Source organism: Lytechinus pictus, chromosome 3 (genome assembly GCF_037042905.1).
Source record: "Lytechinus pictus isolate F3 Inbred chromosome 3, Lp3.0, whole genome shotgun sequence".
NCBI classification, from domain to species: Eukaryota; Metazoa; Echinodermata; class Echinoidea; order Temnopleuroida; family Toxopneustidae; genus Lytechinus; species Lytechinus pictus.
Window position 1 is genome coordinate 35,816,911 of NC_087247.1, and position 19,902 is coordinate 35,836,812.

Here is a 19,902-nt window from a genome sequence, read left to right on the forward strand (position 1 = left end):
GACGAATGGAGGGAAGGCACACAAAAAAGGTTTCAATTTCCCCTTTGACGATTGAATCAAATCATTCTTAGAATTCTAGCATCTGTATGGGTGTATTGAAAGCATGGTATATAGATTAGTAGACAAACCTGATCGGCCTCTGGTAGATACTGAAGCTGATGAGTAACTAGAATCACAGTCTGGTAATGTTTCCTGAGGATCTTAGATATCCCATGCTGAAAGAGATGCGCTCCTACATGAACATCCAAGGCAGAGAGAGGATCGTCCTGAAAGTGCAAACCATATATTTCCTTCACGTTATCATTCAAGAAATCGTCATAATACTAAATTACAAATGCAGTTGATACATTTACAGTACCTTGTCTCTCACTCCAGCAAGAATAAAACAAGAACAAAACAAAATCTCATCTAGGAGGTTTCGTATTTCCCATATTTATACTTTGTTTAATAATAATAATTAAAAAAACACGTTTCAGTTGACAAGGTACTGAAATAGCAAGTAATCATAATTCTTAGGCTATTAACGCATTCTCTTCATTTTAAGTCGTATCAACAGGACGGTTCCACATGGGGGCAAGGATGACCGATCACGGTGATATTTCAGGTGAAAAGAAAAAAAATATGGGGAACAGGGAAGAAATTCCACGTAACTATAATAATCCATGATTGTGCACTTCAATTTCTCGATAAATTAGAATCATCCCCCGTCATCATACAAGCACTTTAACACTGGCCCTGTATATCAGTACATTTTACAATTGACGGCTATGCGTAGACAAAATAAAATATATTATACGTTTGTTAGTAAGAAATAATAATAATAATATACAAAATTTACAAAAGTGAAGTATAGGAAAGTGAAACATATTCAAAGAGGTGGGTTTTAAGGAGGGACTTAACAGTTCTAACGATGATGCTTCACGTACATTAATGGGGAGATTATTCCAGATCTTCGGGGCAATAACAGGATCTGTCACCGTAGTTGGTATTAGTCTTTGAAACTGTAAGCCTTAAAGGCTGAATGTCATAAAATGTATATAAAAGATATACTACCATGCATACAGCTATTATCAGTGCTGAATTGGTACGAATTTAAAGGAAATCATGGATCATTATACATTGTCATGAGAACATATGCACAAATCTCATTTGGATTGATGAACTCCCCCGCTCTTCCCCTCCTACTCTTTCAATACTCATTCAGTAGGCCTATACTACTCCCTTTCCCGTTTTTCTTTTTTAGAAAATGGATTTATTTAGTAATGTGTGTGCACCACCCCCCCCCCTTCTCCTCACATGGTGCTGTCCCAGGCTAAGCCACATTTACTTCAAATAGTCTAATTATCTATGGGCATTGGTCAGACAGTATTGTCTATCGTAATATTACCAGAATGACAATATTTCGACCCGAGTAGAGCGCTCTTGCAACACTGACTCGCTGTTTCTGTCCTCCGCTCAAGTTGATACCTTTCTCACCAATCTCAGTCTGGTCGCCTGCTGGTAACATGTCAATGTCTGGCTTCAATGCGCATGCGTCAATTACTTTGCGATACCTGAGGTCGGATGAGGGGGAGGTTGGGTAAAGAGAAGAGAAATCACCACGGAAAATTAGAGATAATTAGAGATAAGTCGAGATAAAACTTGGAGACAAATTCATCTTCATACTTCTTTCTCTCGTCAATTTCTTTAAAAAAAGAATTATACTTTTTGCCTTTTTTTTTGCCTTTTTTACATAAAGCAATCACTTTAAATAATCTAATATTTATGTACTAATATTTATTAGTAATAATATTTATTTATTATCAATATTTTTCAATATTTATTTAATATTTATATTTTTTAATATTTATTTAATATTTATGTACTAATGTTCTTTTTTTTCAATTTCAATTCCGGAAGACGCGGAAGGGGTTTGGAAAGGCGGGACATCATCAGGACATCGTCAGGCCTGAAACTCGCACGAGATGTTCAGTGATACTTGATTACTCTAATGTCCTACGTTTTATGAACTAGCTCCATAAAAATTAAAGTTACGATGAAAATTCAACAAATACCCCTAACATGTCCAAATTTCATTGACCTTAAACGACCTTTGACCTTGGTCATGTGACCTGAACTCGCTCAGGATGTTCAGTGATACTTGATTACTCTTATGTCCATGTTTTATGAACTAGACCAACACACTTTCAGAGTTTTGATGGTAATTCAACAAATACCCCCAACATGGCCAAAGTTCAATGACCTTAAATGACCTTTGACCTTAGTCATGTGACCTAAAACTCGCACAGGATATTAAGTGATACTTGATTACTTCTAATTTTCAAGTTTTATGAATCAGATCCGTAAACTTTTAAAGTTATGATGATCATTCAACAAATACCCCCAATTTGGTCAAAGTTCATTGACCCTAAATGACCTTTCAGACCTTGTTCATGTGACTTGAAACTCAGGCAGGATGTTCAGTAATATTTGATTACCCTTATGGCCAATTTTCATGAACTAAGTCCATATACTTTCGAAGTTATGACGACATTTTAAAAACTTAACCTTGGGTTAAGATTTTGATGTTGATTCCCCAACATGGTCTAAGTTTATTTACCCTAAATGACCTCTGACCTTGGTCATGTGACCTGAAACTCAGGCAGGATGTTCAGCAATACTTGATTAACCTTATGTAAAAGTTTCATGAACTAGGTCCAGAATACTTTCTAAGTTATGCTGTCATTTAAAAAAATTAACCTTCGGTTAAGATTTGATGTTGACGCCGCCGCCGCCGTCGGAAAAGCGGCGCCTATAGTCTCACTCTGCTATGCAGGTGAGACAAAAATGCATGAAAATCGCATTGTTGTATTCTGAGATTACCTTTCCAATAATACATACTTGTTTTGGCTTCCAAGAATACCAATAACAACATGTATGGAGACATTAGATGGTACATGGTATGAGAACTAAATAATGTAAATATTATGTTTTATTTTTTAATCTCACTTTGAATCCTTTAGCTTTTCTCCAAACAAGATATTTTCCTTCAGTGATGAGTTGACCAACCATGCTTTCTGTGCAGCCAAGGCAATGTCTTCGTGTGTTCTGTAAAAACAAAACAAAGTGTAGCATGATAACAATGGATAGTCAGACCCAATCACATAAACAAGGTATTATTGAGACTTTTGTGAAGAGACTTGTATTCCGTATAATCAAATTCTATCATCACAAGATGAATGGGAGCTATAGATCGGGGAAAACTGTATCATGATAGAAAAGATTAGCCATCAATCATTAGTTAGAGCTGCTATTTAGTCAGAATTATGGAATAGGAAATGGACCATACATGTATATAGTTCTCTAAACATGAGATTAATTAAAAATCGTGACTGGGATGTAAACAAAACTAGCTTAATAGTCATGAGTTTTCGCTCAGAGGCATATGGGGGATTCAAGAAGAGGGTAAATGTTTTGTCAAAAGCTCGCCATATGACAAAGTACAACTAAGAAGTCTTTGCCGAAACCTGTTGAACCGGAACAGCAGTTTCGTCCCAGTTTCATAGCCGATGAAAAAAATTACACGAATCGTTTTCCGCTGAGCAAAATCACACGATTAAAATGAAATTACCGAAGCTTGGAAAATGGTATTTCATGGAATCTAAAATCTTCTATGCAAAATACACTTCAAGTTACGTTTCAGAATTCTTATATCGTTTAAAATAAAGTTGAAGGGAATTAAATGAGAAGGAATTAAAAGTAAGAGGAGAATGAGACGAGCGGAAAAGATGAAAGACAGAGTCTAAGAAATGGTGAAAGAAGGTAGAGACAAAGTTTTATATGCTCGGATTTGACTCCCAAAATATATCAAGTCCAGAACCTATCTTACCTATTGACTTGTACGGTTCCAGAAAGTGTGGTCATTTCTCCCATGATCGCCTGTAACAACGATGATTTTCCACTTCCAACAGTCCCAACTATAATGGTAAGCTTTCCTGTCATGACACATAATAAACACAATATAATTACGTGGAAGCTATGAAAGCAACATTAAATGTAAAAAAAATATACAACTATAACAACAGGAACGAAAGTAATAATACACAGGAATAATATAATTCAATCGAAATAATAATGATAATAATAATAATAGCAATAATGATGATGATAATAATAATAATAATGATGATATGAAGTTGCATCAAACATTGGGAAAATTTTTTGTCCTCTGTCATTGTTTTAGTTTTCTCCCTTATATACAAAGACGATCTTCGTCATTTTTATTGTCTCCTATATACCCAATTGTTAAAGGAATAAACCGTTCGTTGAGTAAACTTTGTTCCCCCGCCCGGGGTTCTACTTAACGTTGATTTCCCCTTTTAGGCAAAAATTTGTAATTATATAGGGGAGAGCGGGGCGAGTTCGCCCCATTTTCCTCTGCTCTTCTAAAGCCGTCATTTCCTTTGGCAGGAAGTCGTGCCTTATCATGTATGAAGTCCCAGGTAATATCTGATTAATATACTATATTCACCGAGGACATGCATACGGTTTTGACAAAAACGGGCACTAAAGAAAACTTCCGCCGCAGAGCGAAGCTGCCCAACCCCGAGGCAATTTCGCCCGTAAGGCGGGGTGAGTTAGCCCATAAGGAAAACTGTGATAAAACATGAATGTTGTGTTAAAATGCACCAAACCTTTTGTAATGTTGGAACAACTACTACTACTAGTTCGATAATATATGAAAAGTAATATGATTTAGCACATACTGACATACTAAGCATGGGATGTGATGTTCATGAGGAATTTTTGTAGGCTTATAGGCCATGCAGATAAAATTAGGCGGACCTGCCCATCGCAAAAGGAGCGATCTTGCCCCACGGTCAGCCATTTCCTTTTCTCTTGTTCTTCGCAAAATGAACATCCTATGTTGAAGTATCAACGGCATATATCAGTCAGCAATGTCATGCCTTTCTAGCATCAAAACTTATTATAACTGCATTCATGAGTGCCTACAGAAAAATACAAGGATTTGATATATTTCTTAAAGATGGCCTCGAAAAGGAGAAATTTTCTGGGATTCCGAGCACATGACTTCTCACCAATGTATGTTGCTACCATCAGGTTGGTTGTCATTACATCGTCAACAAGACTTATATCAAATCATAGCAAATGGGAAATCACGTGGCGGGCGGACTCGACCCTAGTGCTGACTCGCCTCACTGCCGCCCCTAATAATTTGGCACGCACCCGAACGCTGTTTTTTTTTTAGAAAGTGGTATTGATTCCAAGTAGCCCCATGGTAAAAGCTTGTATTTGTAACCATACAAGACCATATCCACTCCGCGGACAGTTCAAGGCAGTAGTAATCGTCACTGTTCGAAGACCGCTTCCAGAAGAACGGTTGTGTCCTCACCTACGCTTAAACTAGTTTAACGAGGCAAAGTGGTCTTGGAAACCATAAAGGTGCTATTACAAACAGGTTTGGAAGATCGCTTCCAAGACAGGTTCGAACGTTCCCATGTCATGTTAAACTAGTTTCCAGTAAACTAGTTTAGGACTTTTATGAGAACGGGTCTATGTTTAGAAAATATGAGCAAAATATAAACTATTCCTAAATGCAAATGTAAATCAATTTACCTGCTGGAATATCAAGATTTATATCCTGAAGGATAGGTGTTGATGCACTGGGATCCCATGTAAAATTACCATCAATTACCTGCATAAAAAAAGAAAGGAAATATTCCTGATTATTATGCGACATACGTAATAAGCGACGAGTTTCGTTCTGGGATACAATTTAACGCACTTCCAAATTTCGAGTGCAAAATCCAGTGCTGTCCAAACTTGATTTATTTTAACAGCACATGAACCTTTTTTCTTCGAAAAATGGCTACGATTATAATATAATCATTATGCAACCCTTACCTGTAGTTACAACGAGAAAATTGAAAGAAACGTGCCCCTGCACCATGGGGCATAATATGAGCGTTTCTCTCCAGTTAAAGTGCACCAACAGTTTCTAGGTTTTTATTTAAACTGACAAAAAAATTCATCGAAATTCTGTCAAGGGACACTCTGATCCCCTATCCCCCCTCCCATCGTTAAACTAGTGCATCTTACCCTTATAGCTACGTCACTGGGTAGATCTTCACAGAAAGAGGTGTCCATGTTGCCCCTGAAAGATTCTACAGACCCATATGATGTGTTACTGGCTAAGAGTGGAGCACGATCAGAGTCTGGGAGCCCATCATCATCATCAACCGTAAAAGTTTTCTTCTTAATTTTTGGCTCTCGAATCTTCACCTCGGTACCCTGGGAGAAATAAAGCAACTCAATAATGTCAATGTCAGGGCCGCATCTACTTCCAATGACCTCAATGCAACCGCTCAATAGTGTCTGGTTCCAACCGTTCAATAAATCCAGGATGTATCATCTTAATCATGTAGACTTATTATTTACAGGGGCCGCGGAACGGTTTTCAAAGAGGGGGGGCTGAGCCAAAAGTGGGGGGGGGGGGGCTGACCATGCAAAAAATCACAATCTTATGGTCATTTTTACGTTTTTGTACATGGTTTTGGAAAAAAAGTGGGGGGGGGGCTGAAAACCCTCAGCCCCCCCCCGCTTCCGCGGCCCCTGTAATATACTATATAACAATTTGAATGATAGGTATTTTATTCATTTAAACAAATCAATTTTGCGAATTTATATATTTTGACAAGGAACATCAATGATGACGGATATCTTTAAACATTCCATTTTCAAATCAAGAATGATTACATAGCGATTTGTTCCAAAGTTTACAATTGATTTTCATTTCTATATAAAACTATTTTATAAATATTAAAAAATTGTACAAAAATAAATTATCAAACCGTACAATGCGGCTTGTATAATAAGTATTGATGTTAGAAAGTGTGACATTTGCTTATTTAACAGGCCTTCTTTGAAGTGAAAATAGTTAAAATACTCACATAGTCTCGCTGGATAGAGTATTTCGAAATGGATATAGAGCTATAATAATTGGTGTTTGATAGCGCGTTTTTCTTTATAACTGAATATCTTACAACTTCATACATAATGGATTAAGGTGCCTATATTTGTATCATATCACAGATGGGTGCCATCATCACGATTATCAATCTCATAAATCCTTCAAACAAGGATGAACTTACATGTTGATAGCTGCCATTATGCGTATTGAATCCCCTACCATTCCTATTCATAATGGTACTCTCAAAATCCTTTTCGTCATCATCATTAACACCACCCTCGATCTCCGGCGCGAGGAAATAGGTCTTGAGACGTCTGCAGCTAACCAGACAGTTGACGAAGAGATTGATGACGAATGGCAGAAGGAAGAGGGGAGCGGTGATTTGATTGAACAGCGAGAGGGTTGTGAATGCTACGTCGGGGGTCAAAGGTTTCCCTGTCAGGCTGGTGTAGGTTCCAAATGCCTGAAAGATAGAGTGCATAAACACATTTCTGACCTTATTATATTGACGCGAAGTATACAATATTCAACAGTGGCAGCAACAAGTCTTATGCGGTAAAGACCGAAGCGAAATTGTTATCATTGAAGAATCAGGCACTTTTACTTAAAAATATGATATATATTATATATAGGTCATTGATAATGTTTTTCATGTGTTCAGTTATCACCCAACATATTCCTGATTATGCACTAAATATATCGACCAAACCAAGAAGATTATCGGGCAGGTGTTTGATCTCCCAAAGACAACTTTGAAACGTGTTCGTATTGAATAAGCGTTGAGCCAAGAGTGGAAAAATTGGATATTATGCGAGGTCGATTGTCATGCTAACCAAGATTGAAGTCATGGCCCATTGAACAGGCTTCTATCATGACTTGTGTCTATGCAATGTTTACTTACTATCAAGGTAACAATGCCAGGGACTCCGGAATTAAGAACAACTAAGGGGGAAAAGAAATGCGAGAAGTGAGCTCAGATTAAATAACCAATCTTACTGTTAACATATTAAGAACAAACAAAAAATCACTACTACATGCAAAATACTTTTTTTCTTTCATAGAAAGATTTTATATAAAATCAAACATGAAAATAATTAATTCAATTTTACAGAAAAATCAGAAAATCATAAAGCAAACATGTTTACAACAACATGTGTACTATTACCAAATGATAAAACAAAAATTATAATGCAAAATACAGCTTTTTATTGAAATTTCTTTCATAATTTTTTTTTTAATTGGATAACCATGTGATGATATAACGAGGAGCTATAATATATTTAACATGGATCCGCCAAATGAGGAAATTTCGATATATTGTTCGGATCCACTTCATAATTCGTATCTACATAAATCATCGCGAATGAATAACCTGTAAAAACCTACAATTGCATGAAATAACAAAGTACATCTTCAGTATCTGCGCTAGCTCCTTCTCTCGAGCCTTTTGGATGAGACCGTAGAACAGCTTCTCCCAGCCATAGATTTTCAGCAACTTAATTCCATTTAGCATCTCGTTCGACAGTTTTAGTCTTTTGTCTGCACATTGCTAATACATAAGATTGAGAAACGACACAATGTCAAATAATACTGTATATCAAAACAATTTTCTTGTCTTTAGTTCCTGGATGTTAAAAATGCAAGCTTCAAGTTCGGCGTCAAATTCATGAACACAAAAGGGAATCCCATTTACATGTAAATCACTTATATCTCTCAATGAGCAAAGATATAATGGCGTAACTTTTAGGTCCGTCGTAGCGTACACCGGGAGTTTGTTCAGAGAAAAAAAAGCTTATCAAGAAAAACTATCCTTCTCAAATGAGATTCAATTTTGATATTATTCAAAGAAATAGCATCTGTTAGTTTGTTTGTCTGAACAGGACAGGGTGTGGCTCTATGGAAATGCCAAGTGTACCCTTTGAGCAGAGATTTTCTTCCTGCTCTCGGATGGATTTTAATAAAGCTCTACGGGCAAGATAGGCTAAAGGTGACGTCATTGTTTTCCTAAATACTTGGGTTATTGTATTTTATACGATCTAATCTTCTGTTTGTTGTTATATAGCTTTATCCCTCTTTGCCATTTAACTTTTTTCCATTACATTAACAAATCACGGGGACGGTATATGTGAGTAAAACAAAGCTTAGCGATGAATAGCAAATATGAAAGAACGCTTCTGATTGGTTCCTGTGCGTGTTACATTGATCTTGATTGGTCAGTCCATTTCGCGATTGATCGCTAATCTTTGTGTTAAGGAGCCCAGGCCTTTGTTAAATCCTACCAATTTATATCAGTAGATTATATAAAATGCCGAGTTTTCTCCATCAATGTGTGATTAGAGACGTTTCATTGGAAGAGAAAGTTAATCAGAATTACATTACAAGCAATAAAGAGATACTAATAGAGGAAGTAGATAAATAAATTCCATACCAGAAACTGCTTGATAATTCCTGCGACCGTGACTCCAATCTTAATCTGGATTGGGAAAGTGAGAAAGAAGAGACTTGAAGCGATAAGGGCAGGGTAGCCCAGCTGACGGTATAAAAGAACCAGAGTGATGATAATCTGAAAGAGGAAAAGAGAGAACATGATTACTTATCGATTTAAGTCGGTCAAGTATTACAAAAAAAAATCACTATTTCCGAATTGATCATTACCCCCCAAAATACATATATATTTTGTTCTTTTCAATAGAAATGTAAAATGACAACATCCCGAGTACAACGAATATCATGGACTACAATAAGATAAAGACAGAGGTGCATGTGCAACATAAATGTACTTTTTGAAAATGAAAATACTGCACATTAACAAAGAGGTATCGCGTACCCTAGCTGACAGAGAACTGTCTTATAGTGAGGTTTGGGCCCATAGCGAGTCAAACAAAACCGTACAGATTATAATAAATCTAGGAAACTAGTAATAGAGCACATGTTGAATTGACAGTTTCCATTGGCAGGTCATGGTCAATGTACGAAAATTAATTATTTTTATTATTTTATTCGGCAATTAAAAATACATAAATTATAGTACAATGCAAATCACACAAACAATAGGACATAGGTGACATAGTACAAAGGACCTGGAATAGAGATGAAGGGGCTGCCTGGGTTTGGAAAAGGTTAACTGAATTACCATGGTCCACAGGCCTTCCTTCCCACACCCCTTCGCCTCAATCCAGGTCAGTTAAGAATATAAAAAAAGAAACATATGAAATGAAACTGGCAACAATTAATTTGAGGGAAACAAGTGTACCATGGATCAATCAGCAATCATCATTTCAATTGATTCATTGCAATATAAATAATTAAAGAAAAGAAAAAAAATAATAATGCAGTAATTTGACTTGACTATGTACATAAACAATTATCTAAACAGTTTCGAATCTTAATTGACTAAAATATTTACAATACATAAAATCTATGAGTCAACATTATTCAGAATATATTCATAAATGTACATCATTATCAATCTCAAGGAGTAACTGTGAAGAATGCAGTTGTCCTACATATGTAATTACTCAAAATCCAAGTGAAAAGTGAAATATCTGAAATATGTTTTGTAATTAATGTGTTGGCATCCTACCTTCAGTGGTACGGCCCAAATCTCATTTGATAGCTGGAAGAACATCATGACATTGTTGGCATCGACCGACATGTGATTGGTGATCTGTCCCATGGTCATCATCCCACCCGATATCGCATACGTCGACATCCTCATCGATTTCCAATACACCATGGACTGAAATGATGATAATAATAACTATTACATGCCAAAAATTAAAATAAAAAGGTTGAAAATAACAGATCGTGTTATTCCATGCAAATGATTGCATAATTGTAGCCATGGATTATATATAACTGCTACTACATTATTTGTATCTAGCAAACTGAACTTCAAGCTCATTTCTCATTTCAAATCTCAATCTATTTCTCACTTGAACGAATGCCACGAAGTCATGCAATCAGTTTAGGACTTAATGCTAGTGTATCACATCAATCATTATTAACCACAAAATATAACAAGGGGCGGCCCTACAGACTATAAAGAATATACAATAGAGGCATAGGGTGTGGGACAAATATAGGGATTTTCACATTCACTATACACAGACGCTTTACATAACGCAGATAATCTTTTGTCAAAAGAGCTTCGCCTTGTCGATAATCGGTGAATCAAAACAGCAATGTCCTGATATGGTTTTAGTGTATTGTCACATGAGGTTTGTATTTCTTCAAAGCCGCCTCAATAATTCCGTCCCAAAGTAATTCTCGTTGATTGAATTATTTAAGAAATCGTATTCGTATATATCAGAGGCCGCGGAACAGTTTCGAAAGTGGGGGGGGGGCGACCATGCAAAAAATCACAATCAGATGGTAATTTTTACGTTTTTATACCTTGGATGTAGGCATATAAAGTTAATAACTTATTTGCCTCACATGAACATGGTTTTGGAAAAAAGGTATAGTGGGCGCTGAAGCCCACCCAGCCCCCCCCCCCACCCTCGGTTCGGCGGCCCCTGTATATATGTATATATCTCGTCCTGTTACACAATACTTTCTTTTTACATGAATCTTATCAAAACATCCTTAAATCACCCCTTCCATTGGTCTTATAACCATACCTGAATTGCAGAGCGAACATGTAGGCCTTCCATTGAAACCATGTATTGGTAATACTGATCGCAAGTGTGACGAAGGAGCGACGATAAGAACACAGCACCAACTAGAACGTAACCATTAGCAAAGAATTCGGCAGGGGACACCAAGTGGGGAGATACCAGCTGTAATGAAATCACAATTAGTTCATGTGACAGATCATCTGATAATGAAACATATTACAATTCGTATTGCGTAATGATTCTCATCGTCAGTATGGAGCCATATGAAGTATAGTATGTAATCAAAATGTGAGGGAAAATGAGGAAAAATCAGAAAATATTGTGTAAGACGCAATTTCATAGAAATAAATAATACTCTAACCACCATCGATATTTCATAACCTTTATCATTAATCAATTATTAATAGAAAAAATAGAGAAAACAGGATCGGAAAACGGTATAATTCATAAACTAATTATAAATGGAAACATCACTACTAAAATGAAATTATTGAAGGAATCAATTATTCTACAGGAAATTATATAACGGAACGGATTCGATAGAAGATAACACTTTAGATTTCTTTTCTAATAACCTACCAAAATCAAATGATACATCACGAAATTTATGTGAAGGAACAGTAGCTGAAAGAGAATGATTTGAACCTCTCATCTACTGATTGCTGGCCAGCGACTGTAATGCGATCTTATTTACTGGATTTACTTCATCTTAGAGATAGGCTGCAGAACCCTTTGAGGATTATAGCAGACGATGATGATGATGATGAAAGCCATTAATTGTATTTACAAAAAGGAAACGTCCCCAGCAAGCCTTTAACATTCTATTTAATTGTCCATGGCGGACCAATATAAGAATGCATGACAGATGCACTGGACCAGTGATAGTAATAATAATAATAATAATAATAATAAAAATTAGACTTATATTGCGCCAAATCCACTCTGTAGAGTACTCAAGGTGCATTTTAGGAAATTATAAACGAAATTAAGAAGAATTGAAGATAATTTTTTTAAGGCATTGTTTGAAAGTTTCAGAGGTCAAACACTGTTTAAAGTTTTCAGGAAGGCTATTCCATAACTTGGAGGATGGGTGAACAAAATCTTTCCCCCCATGTTTTGGAAACTTTGTGGGCAACGAGAGAACTGGAAGGGGAGGAACGTAAGGATCTTGAAGGGGTATAACTTTTGATCAGTGAAATGAGGTACTGGGGAGAAGAGCCATGATGTACACAGTGGAAAGTTAACAACAAAATCTTGAACATAATACGTTGTTTTACAGGGAGCCAACGTAAGGATCTTAAAATGGAGTAATGTGAGTACGCCTGGTTGATAGAGAAACGAAGCGAGCGGCAGCATTTGACTGATTCTGAGGTAGATTGAACAAAAGCGAGTTACCAAAATCGAGACGGGCCGAAATTAAAGCGTGAACCAATTTTTCTGTGGCCGGTCGAGACAAGTATTTCCTAACAACACCGATATTTCGAAATTGGTAGCGAACTGATCTGCAAATAAAAGAGATGTGATTCGACATTGTCATGTGAGAATCGAAAACTATACCTCGAGATTGCGACAAGAACTTGACAAATTAACAGTGAGGCCAGAAAATGAGATGGAGTCGATTTTACTATGCTGTACTTTGAAGCCAAAAAAAGAAGAAATTCACATTTGGCTGCATTCAACTTAAGAGAGTGAGAAGTCAGCCAATTGTGAACATCAACCATGCAACATTCAAGATGATGAATTGAACTTTCTGCAGCCAATTTATCCGAGTTAAAGGAAATCATGAGCTGGATGTCGTCTGCATAAATATGGTATTTTGTGCCGTGTATCAACAGAACTTGTCGCAATCCAGACAAATAAATCGAGAAGAGAGTTGGCCCGCCCACAGAACCCTGTGGTATTCCGCAAGAGAGAGGCAAAGCATCAGACTTATGAACGTTAACACAAACAATCTGAGAATGGAATGAGAGATAAAACTCAAACCACTTGTAAGCCTCACCATTAACAACGAGTGTCGAAGGCGGAGGACAAGTCTAATAGCAAAAGAGTTGTGGTGTTTCCTTTATCCATGTCTTGTAGGATATAATTAGACGCATCAAGAAGTAGTGTTTTTACACTATGATTGGACCTATAACCTGACTCGAAAGGATCGAGCAAACCATTATTCGAAAGGTATTCTGACAATAAAGAGAACACAATCCTTTCAAGAATCTTGAACAAAAACGGTAAGTTTGAAACTGGGCGGTAGTTTTAGAGGAAGTTTTGGTCCAGGGAGGGTTTTTTTTTTAACAGTGGGGTAATGAGAGCAACTTTCAGAGAGGGAGGAACGTATGCCTGTTCTATACTCATATTAATCAGATGTGAGAGAATGGGAGCAACTGAAGGGAAACAATCCTTTAGTAATTTAGTGGGAATGGGATCTGACTGATACGACTTAGGGGGAGGTTTACGTAAAAGTAACATGATCTCGTCAGGAGTGGTAGGTTGGACAGTTTCAAAGGAAGAGGAAGTTAGCTGGCTGTGTTGTGACTCATCTGGTGCTAAACCATCGCAGATCATCTTGACTTTGGTCTGGAAGAAATGAAGGAAAATAGACGCCATTTGCGAGCTGTCCGAGTGGGAAGGAAGAGGTGATGACTGTCCACGGTTCAGTAGCAGGTTATCCACAGAGAAGAGTTTTTTTAGAGTCATCGTGACAGTCTTCAATGTTCGCCACATAATACGAACGCTTTGCCCTCTTCACAAGGGAATTAACGAGGTCGCGCTGGGCAGAGAAGAGTTCCCGGTGGATATTGGTATTAGTATTTATTTTCCATATCACAACATAAAAAAAAAACAATACAAGGTAAATGTATGAACATAATAAAAATGAAAGGTATAGTGAAATGGCTGGATAAGCCCACTCAGCTTTGTTAATATAACAACGCTGTTCTTCCCTGCATGGGGTCCAGAACATACATAACAAAATATATCTAACTGTACATGACAAAAAGAAAAGTATGATTTCAAATCCAAGCAAAGTATTTGACATAAAACACAGAAAAAAAGTGTAGACTGCCGCCATTCCCTCTCCAGCCTTCTTCGTTTTTCTTCTGAGTGCGGATGTTTTTATTATACCATGGAGAATCAAAATGAATCCGGACTTTGCTTTCTTTCGGGGGTGCGTGAATATCGAAAATCCTTCCCAGTTCAGAGTTATAACGATGTACGGCGGTGTCGACACAAAAGTCTGCACTTTCTGTCCCAGGGGGCAATGATGTCACATTCGGTGATGTCGTTCGCAAAAATCACCCTGTTGATGTTGCGACAGATTATAGTAGACTAGGACCGACTCGGCTTGGGAAAGTTGACCTTCCGTAAGATGGCGGAGTGGTCCGAGATGCCAGATGTGACTCGAGGCTTCGATAAGAGAGCTCGATCATCGGAGTCCCTAACCATGACAACATCAAGGATGTGACCTCTGTCGTGTGTAGGAGAATCAAGTAGCTGAGAGATGGCGCGACCGCTAATTAGGTCATTAAACCTCTGTGTGTTAGGTGAAGAGTTATTGTCTAGGTGAATGTTCAGGTCGCCAGTGATGATAAAAGGTGGAGTTCGATATATGCTTCTATCCAGGAAATCAGAGAATTCATCTAGAAATCTGGAAAAACTATGTCCATCCGGTGGCCTGTAGATTACAGAGAGATGTCCATACAATTGACATCGTTGGAGATGGTTGCGGATATACATTCAAACTGTCGAATTTTTCATACGGCTTGATGGCAACGTGAAGAATAGCCACTTCACCGCCACGCCCAGAGTCCCTTGGACAATGATTGAAAGTGTAGGAGTCAGGACACAGATCACCCACGACTGCATCGTCATCTGAAGTCAGCCATGTCTCACTAATACAGACAAAATCTAATTTGTGATAAAATCTTGACATATAGCTGGTTTGTTATATACGTAGAGAAGGGAATTAATGCTGCCAAATTTAAGATGCCCCTTAACCCTATCTTAACTAGGCTATTTCAGACCAGTATATACTGGGGGGGGGGGGGTCAATCTCGGCCGCTGATTGCGCGATCGCCGCGAAAATTTGCGCACGCGTAGAGCCGGATGTAAACTACAAGACTGTATAGGAATTTTTTAAAATATTAATTGTTTATATTTTTTTTTAAATTAATTATGCAAATAAGCGTATGGAATTTGCCCTAAATTTTGGTGTTTGTGTATGTTTCTGCCTTTAACTCAATTCATATGGCTAGAAGAATGCTAATTTTTGGTGGGAGTATAAATTATTACATTTCTAACAAATATCTACAAAAAAATTGCAAAAATATGATTAATTTCTTATGTATTTTATTGTTTTTTTAATTCTTATGTATTTCTTTGTTTTTTCAAACCTTTGTTTTTTATTGTTTTTTCCGATGAACTTTGTCAGGGACCCTTTTGCAATCATAAATAGCATAAAATAAATCCATTAAAACCAACAAAAGTGAAAATAATCATACATTTATGATTTTTGGTTGACAAAACACAATTTGCATTGACTTTGTTCACGGAATCACGTTTTTGATCAATTTCGGTTCTGACATGCACTTACAAAATGTTGCGTAATTTCGGAACCACGTACCCGGGTGTCGCAAATTTGGTCTCAAAAGATGCGCAAGACTTGAAAGTAAAAAGTCAGCGAGCGGTGCGGTAAAAAAATTTGGCGCGACGGCGTTGTAACGAAATTTGTCGAGGGGGGTCAAATTGACCCCCCCCCCCAGTTTAATAAGGGTTAAAGAGACCACGCCCTCCTCTCTTACCCCAATGAGTCCTCCGCCTTCGACAAGGTCTACTAATCCCGAGAGACACCAACCGGTCCCATACAATGGGATTTGATTCCCGCCATCTTCTAGTGGAACAAACATCCCTATAACATTAAGGGCATGAAGTGTCTGACTATCATATGTAAAGAATCAACTGAAAGGTTAGATCCACTAGAAGAAGGCCCAGGGTAAGGGTTGATGTCTCCCGAGATCAGCAGCAAAATGCGAAATCTAGAAAGAGAATTGGCATACCGCTGAATGGGTGTACCAACATACTTGTGCTTTCCATTTGGTTCAGGTTTAACAGCATTACATGTACCAGCAGTATAATGAACAAGTTCAGCACTTGAATCAGTAGTGAAAGACACTATACAAATGGATCCAATAGATACAAAAGCTGTCAGGCTAGCCACATACCTTCATTGTGAAAGTGCGCACAACCGTAGACTGTGCACTAACTTGTAAAACAAATGTTCAACATGCATGTGAACATGGCTACTTACAACACAGTAATGCAGTGGTGAAATAAAAAATCATAGGATATCAAATATATGAAAAATATAGCAAAAAAATGTCACCAAAATTGTCTAGTAGGTTCCTGAAGACAATGGCCCGGTGGTACAGTCGCTAACCGGCATTCAGTAAATGAGAGGTTCAAATCCTGCTGGTTCCTAGATTTTTTTCTGACTTATCAGACAGATCGATCAATTCGATCTTATAGGATTGAAAGCCATAAATGGTATTTACAAAAAGGGGTGAGGGCTGTGTGTGATAGGAATCGCAAAGGAGACAGTAGTCAATTTAGTACCTCTATTGCAATCTTCAGCTATGAATATTAGTTCTGTATCTAAAATGACTGCTAGTATTACCTCACGCTGGGCATCTTCGGGAAGATAGTACGTTTTGGTGACGAAATTCACGATTCCGCTGATGGCCAAAGGTCCGATAAACGCCAGTAAATCACCTATGATCTTGAGGAGACCAGCGAAAGCAATTGTTGGGCCGTAAGTGATACACAGCACTTTGAAGATATTGAGTTCTTTGCCCTGCAGAAAACATTTCTCCTAAACAATATTTTTTAAGCAATAATGAATGAAAGTAAATAAGTAAGCATTAATTAAAATCATATTATATTTTCAAGAAGACGAAGTTACATTACAAATTGCATCATTTAACATATAATACAATACAATGGTTCCAACAGGTTAATGAATAATGAACCTGCTGGTTCAGGGTAAACAGTAGGTATACATCATCCAGAAAATATAATTAAATGAAAAAGTAAATTCAGATGTCACACAATAATATGGTTGTAATACATAATAAAGAACCCTCGTTAGCTCCTCCCTCAACAATATAACAAAGTAAAAATGTTATACTTGGGAACTGGATGGGGACCACTTAACTTGCATCAGCTAGCCAGCAAAGGAGATAGGTTACCTAATGTATTTTTACGAACATTTTATTTAAGGCTAACACATTTTTTGGACTAAAAACTGTCTAAATTCTAACTTTTTTTCTTAGGTAACGTCGGCTGACATAGGTGCCGTGACCGAGTCTTCTAAGGCAGTCCGAAGACATCATGAAATTAGTCCGGGGTTTAATTCCCAGCACGGCTCTTGACCAAGGCATTTTTATCTAGATTGCTCTTTTATCTTGCATCGCATAAATGAAAATGCTTCATGCATTATGATACCATCGTGTCCACGTGTTAAAAAAACAACAACACAAAACAAGCAAAGTATCCCATGAACGCCCTGTGGTAAAGTACATATGAATCTAGCAACTATAATTTAACAGCAAATTTGTTGATGAAGGAAAAATTCAATTCCTAATGTTACTAGATACCATTATCCCGGACCATTATACTGGGCCTTTCTTTATGTTGCTGAGAATATAAAATATTTTGCATGGATAATTAAACGAATTCAGTTTAAACGTTACATTTCTATTAAAATTGCACTTCAATTTTCAAGAATATGCATTGGAAGTTGTGAATCAATCAATCGCTTTGTAAACAGGGGCCGCGGAACGGTTTTCAAAGTGGGGGCTGAGCCAAATGTGGGGGCTGACCATGCAAAAAATCACAATCATATGGCAATTTTGACATTTTTGTACACGGTTTTGGAAAAAAAGGGGGGGGGGGGCTTCCACTTCCGCGGCCCCTGGTAAAGTCAGGGCAGTCAAAAGCATGTGCGAATTATTTAAATAGAATGAATATCAAATTTTGTAATATATTATACGTTGATACCTCAAAATTCCTATTAAGTATTTCTAATTTTAATTTATAGGCCTACCACTACGGAAACGTTTGATATCATGTGACATTACGAATGAGTGCATGAATGCTGCAGCCGAATATAATTACTATGATACATATTTACTTTAAAAATCTGATAAAATTTACCGAAATTACATTTATTTTTCATTTCACATGTGCACTCTTTTGTTGAAACCTTTCTGTAGATGACATCATGAAATTACCATATTAAACTTTATAATTTTCTGTCCTTCATATTTTGCTTTGTACTTACTTTGTCAATCTATTTGAAATGAATAATTATTATATATCATTACACTTCAAGTATATACGTTAATTCATGAATTTATGAATGGATATAGAAACATCAAACAATATTACTCAGATAAGGAAAAGGCCAAGAGGAAAGGTAAAACCAGGTAATTTCCTAACTGTTAATGAATTAGTGTTTAAATTGTAAAGTTCTGATCGCACAGAAAAAGAACTGACCACATATCCATAACCTTCTCAAATAATTTTCTTTGTTAGGTGTTTACCACCCCCCTCCCATCGGTTGTGCTCCCTATAAAAAGGGAGGGGCTGTGGTCAAATCCACTCCACGAGGGTCGCGCAAGCATGTGGCAGATCTAAAAGTTGAGGGCGTAGGTACAATAGAGATGTATTATTATTTTTTTTTTCTTTCAATCTTTATTGATCAAAAAATAAATCACAGTACAAATCAAACAAATCAACAAGCTATTTACATGATTAAACAGAGCAGCACTTACGTACATGTAGGTATATACTTGTCAAGACAGATTCATAAAACAAATTAGATATCAAATCTCCACTTTTTAAAATGTACAGGTAATTTACCATTTTTCTTCGCCAAAACATATTCAATATCCTTAATACCTTTGATACGAGCTTTGAATTCCACAATATTGGGGTTTAGAGAGATGTATTATTATAGTAGGGCAATTCCATAGGTTGGTGGACATGAGCTCAATGTGTCTTTGTACATATAGCCCATCTGAACCGTAACGTGAGTAACCACTTAATCTGCACCCCTTGTAAAAACCATGTGTTCTTTATTTTTTTAATTATATACAAATTTGTCTCCCTAATATACTTCTTTGAAATGGATATAATCAACTTTCATAAAAGCCTTGCATGAGGACACTTTTCACTTATGTCCACTTTTCATTTTATGCATGTCCAAATCATGTAACATGAGTAACCGACACATTTCAAAGATTTGCCAGGAGCATAATGAAA

The 19,902-nt window shown here is 37.0% G+C and overlaps 1 protein-coding gene across 5 annotated transcripts in view; it reads right to left on the minus strand.

The window, feature by feature from the left end:
* Positions 1-19,902, minus strand: part of LOC129257356 (ATP-binding cassette sub-family C member 9-like) — a 46,149-nt gene that overhangs the window by 19,417 nt on the left and 6,830 nt on the right. For all 5 annotated transcript variants that reach the window (XR_010293058.1, XM_054895656.2, XM_054895655.2 and 2 more), the window contains exons 4-16: positions 17,255-17,449; positions 11,593-11,751; positions 10,554-10,709; positions 9,399-9,533; positions 8,357-8,519; positions 7,872-7,912; positions 7,152-7,433; positions 6,100-6,291; positions 5,617-5,695; positions 3,869-3,974; positions 2,989-3,087; positions 1,388-1,553; positions 129-266 (exon numbers count right to left, since the gene is read on the minus strand). Coding sequence is in view for 4 of the 5 variants with exons in the window: in XM_054895656.2 (XP_054751631.2) it covers positions 129-266; positions 1,388-1,553; positions 2,989-3,087; positions 3,869-3,974; positions 5,617-5,695; positions 6,100-6,291; positions 7,152-7,433; positions 7,872-7,912; positions 8,357-8,519; positions 9,399-9,533; positions 10,554-10,709; positions 11,593-11,751; positions 17,255-17,449 (1,911 nt within the window). In the remaining variant the exon portion in view is untranslated. The remainder of the gene's footprint in view (positions 1-128; positions 267-1,387; positions 1,554-2,988; positions 3,088-3,868; positions 3,975-5,616; positions 5,696-6,099; positions 6,292-7,151; positions 7,434-7,871; positions 7,913-8,356; positions 8,520-9,398; positions 9,534-10,553; positions 10,710-11,592; positions 11,752-17,254; positions 17,450-19,902) is intronic.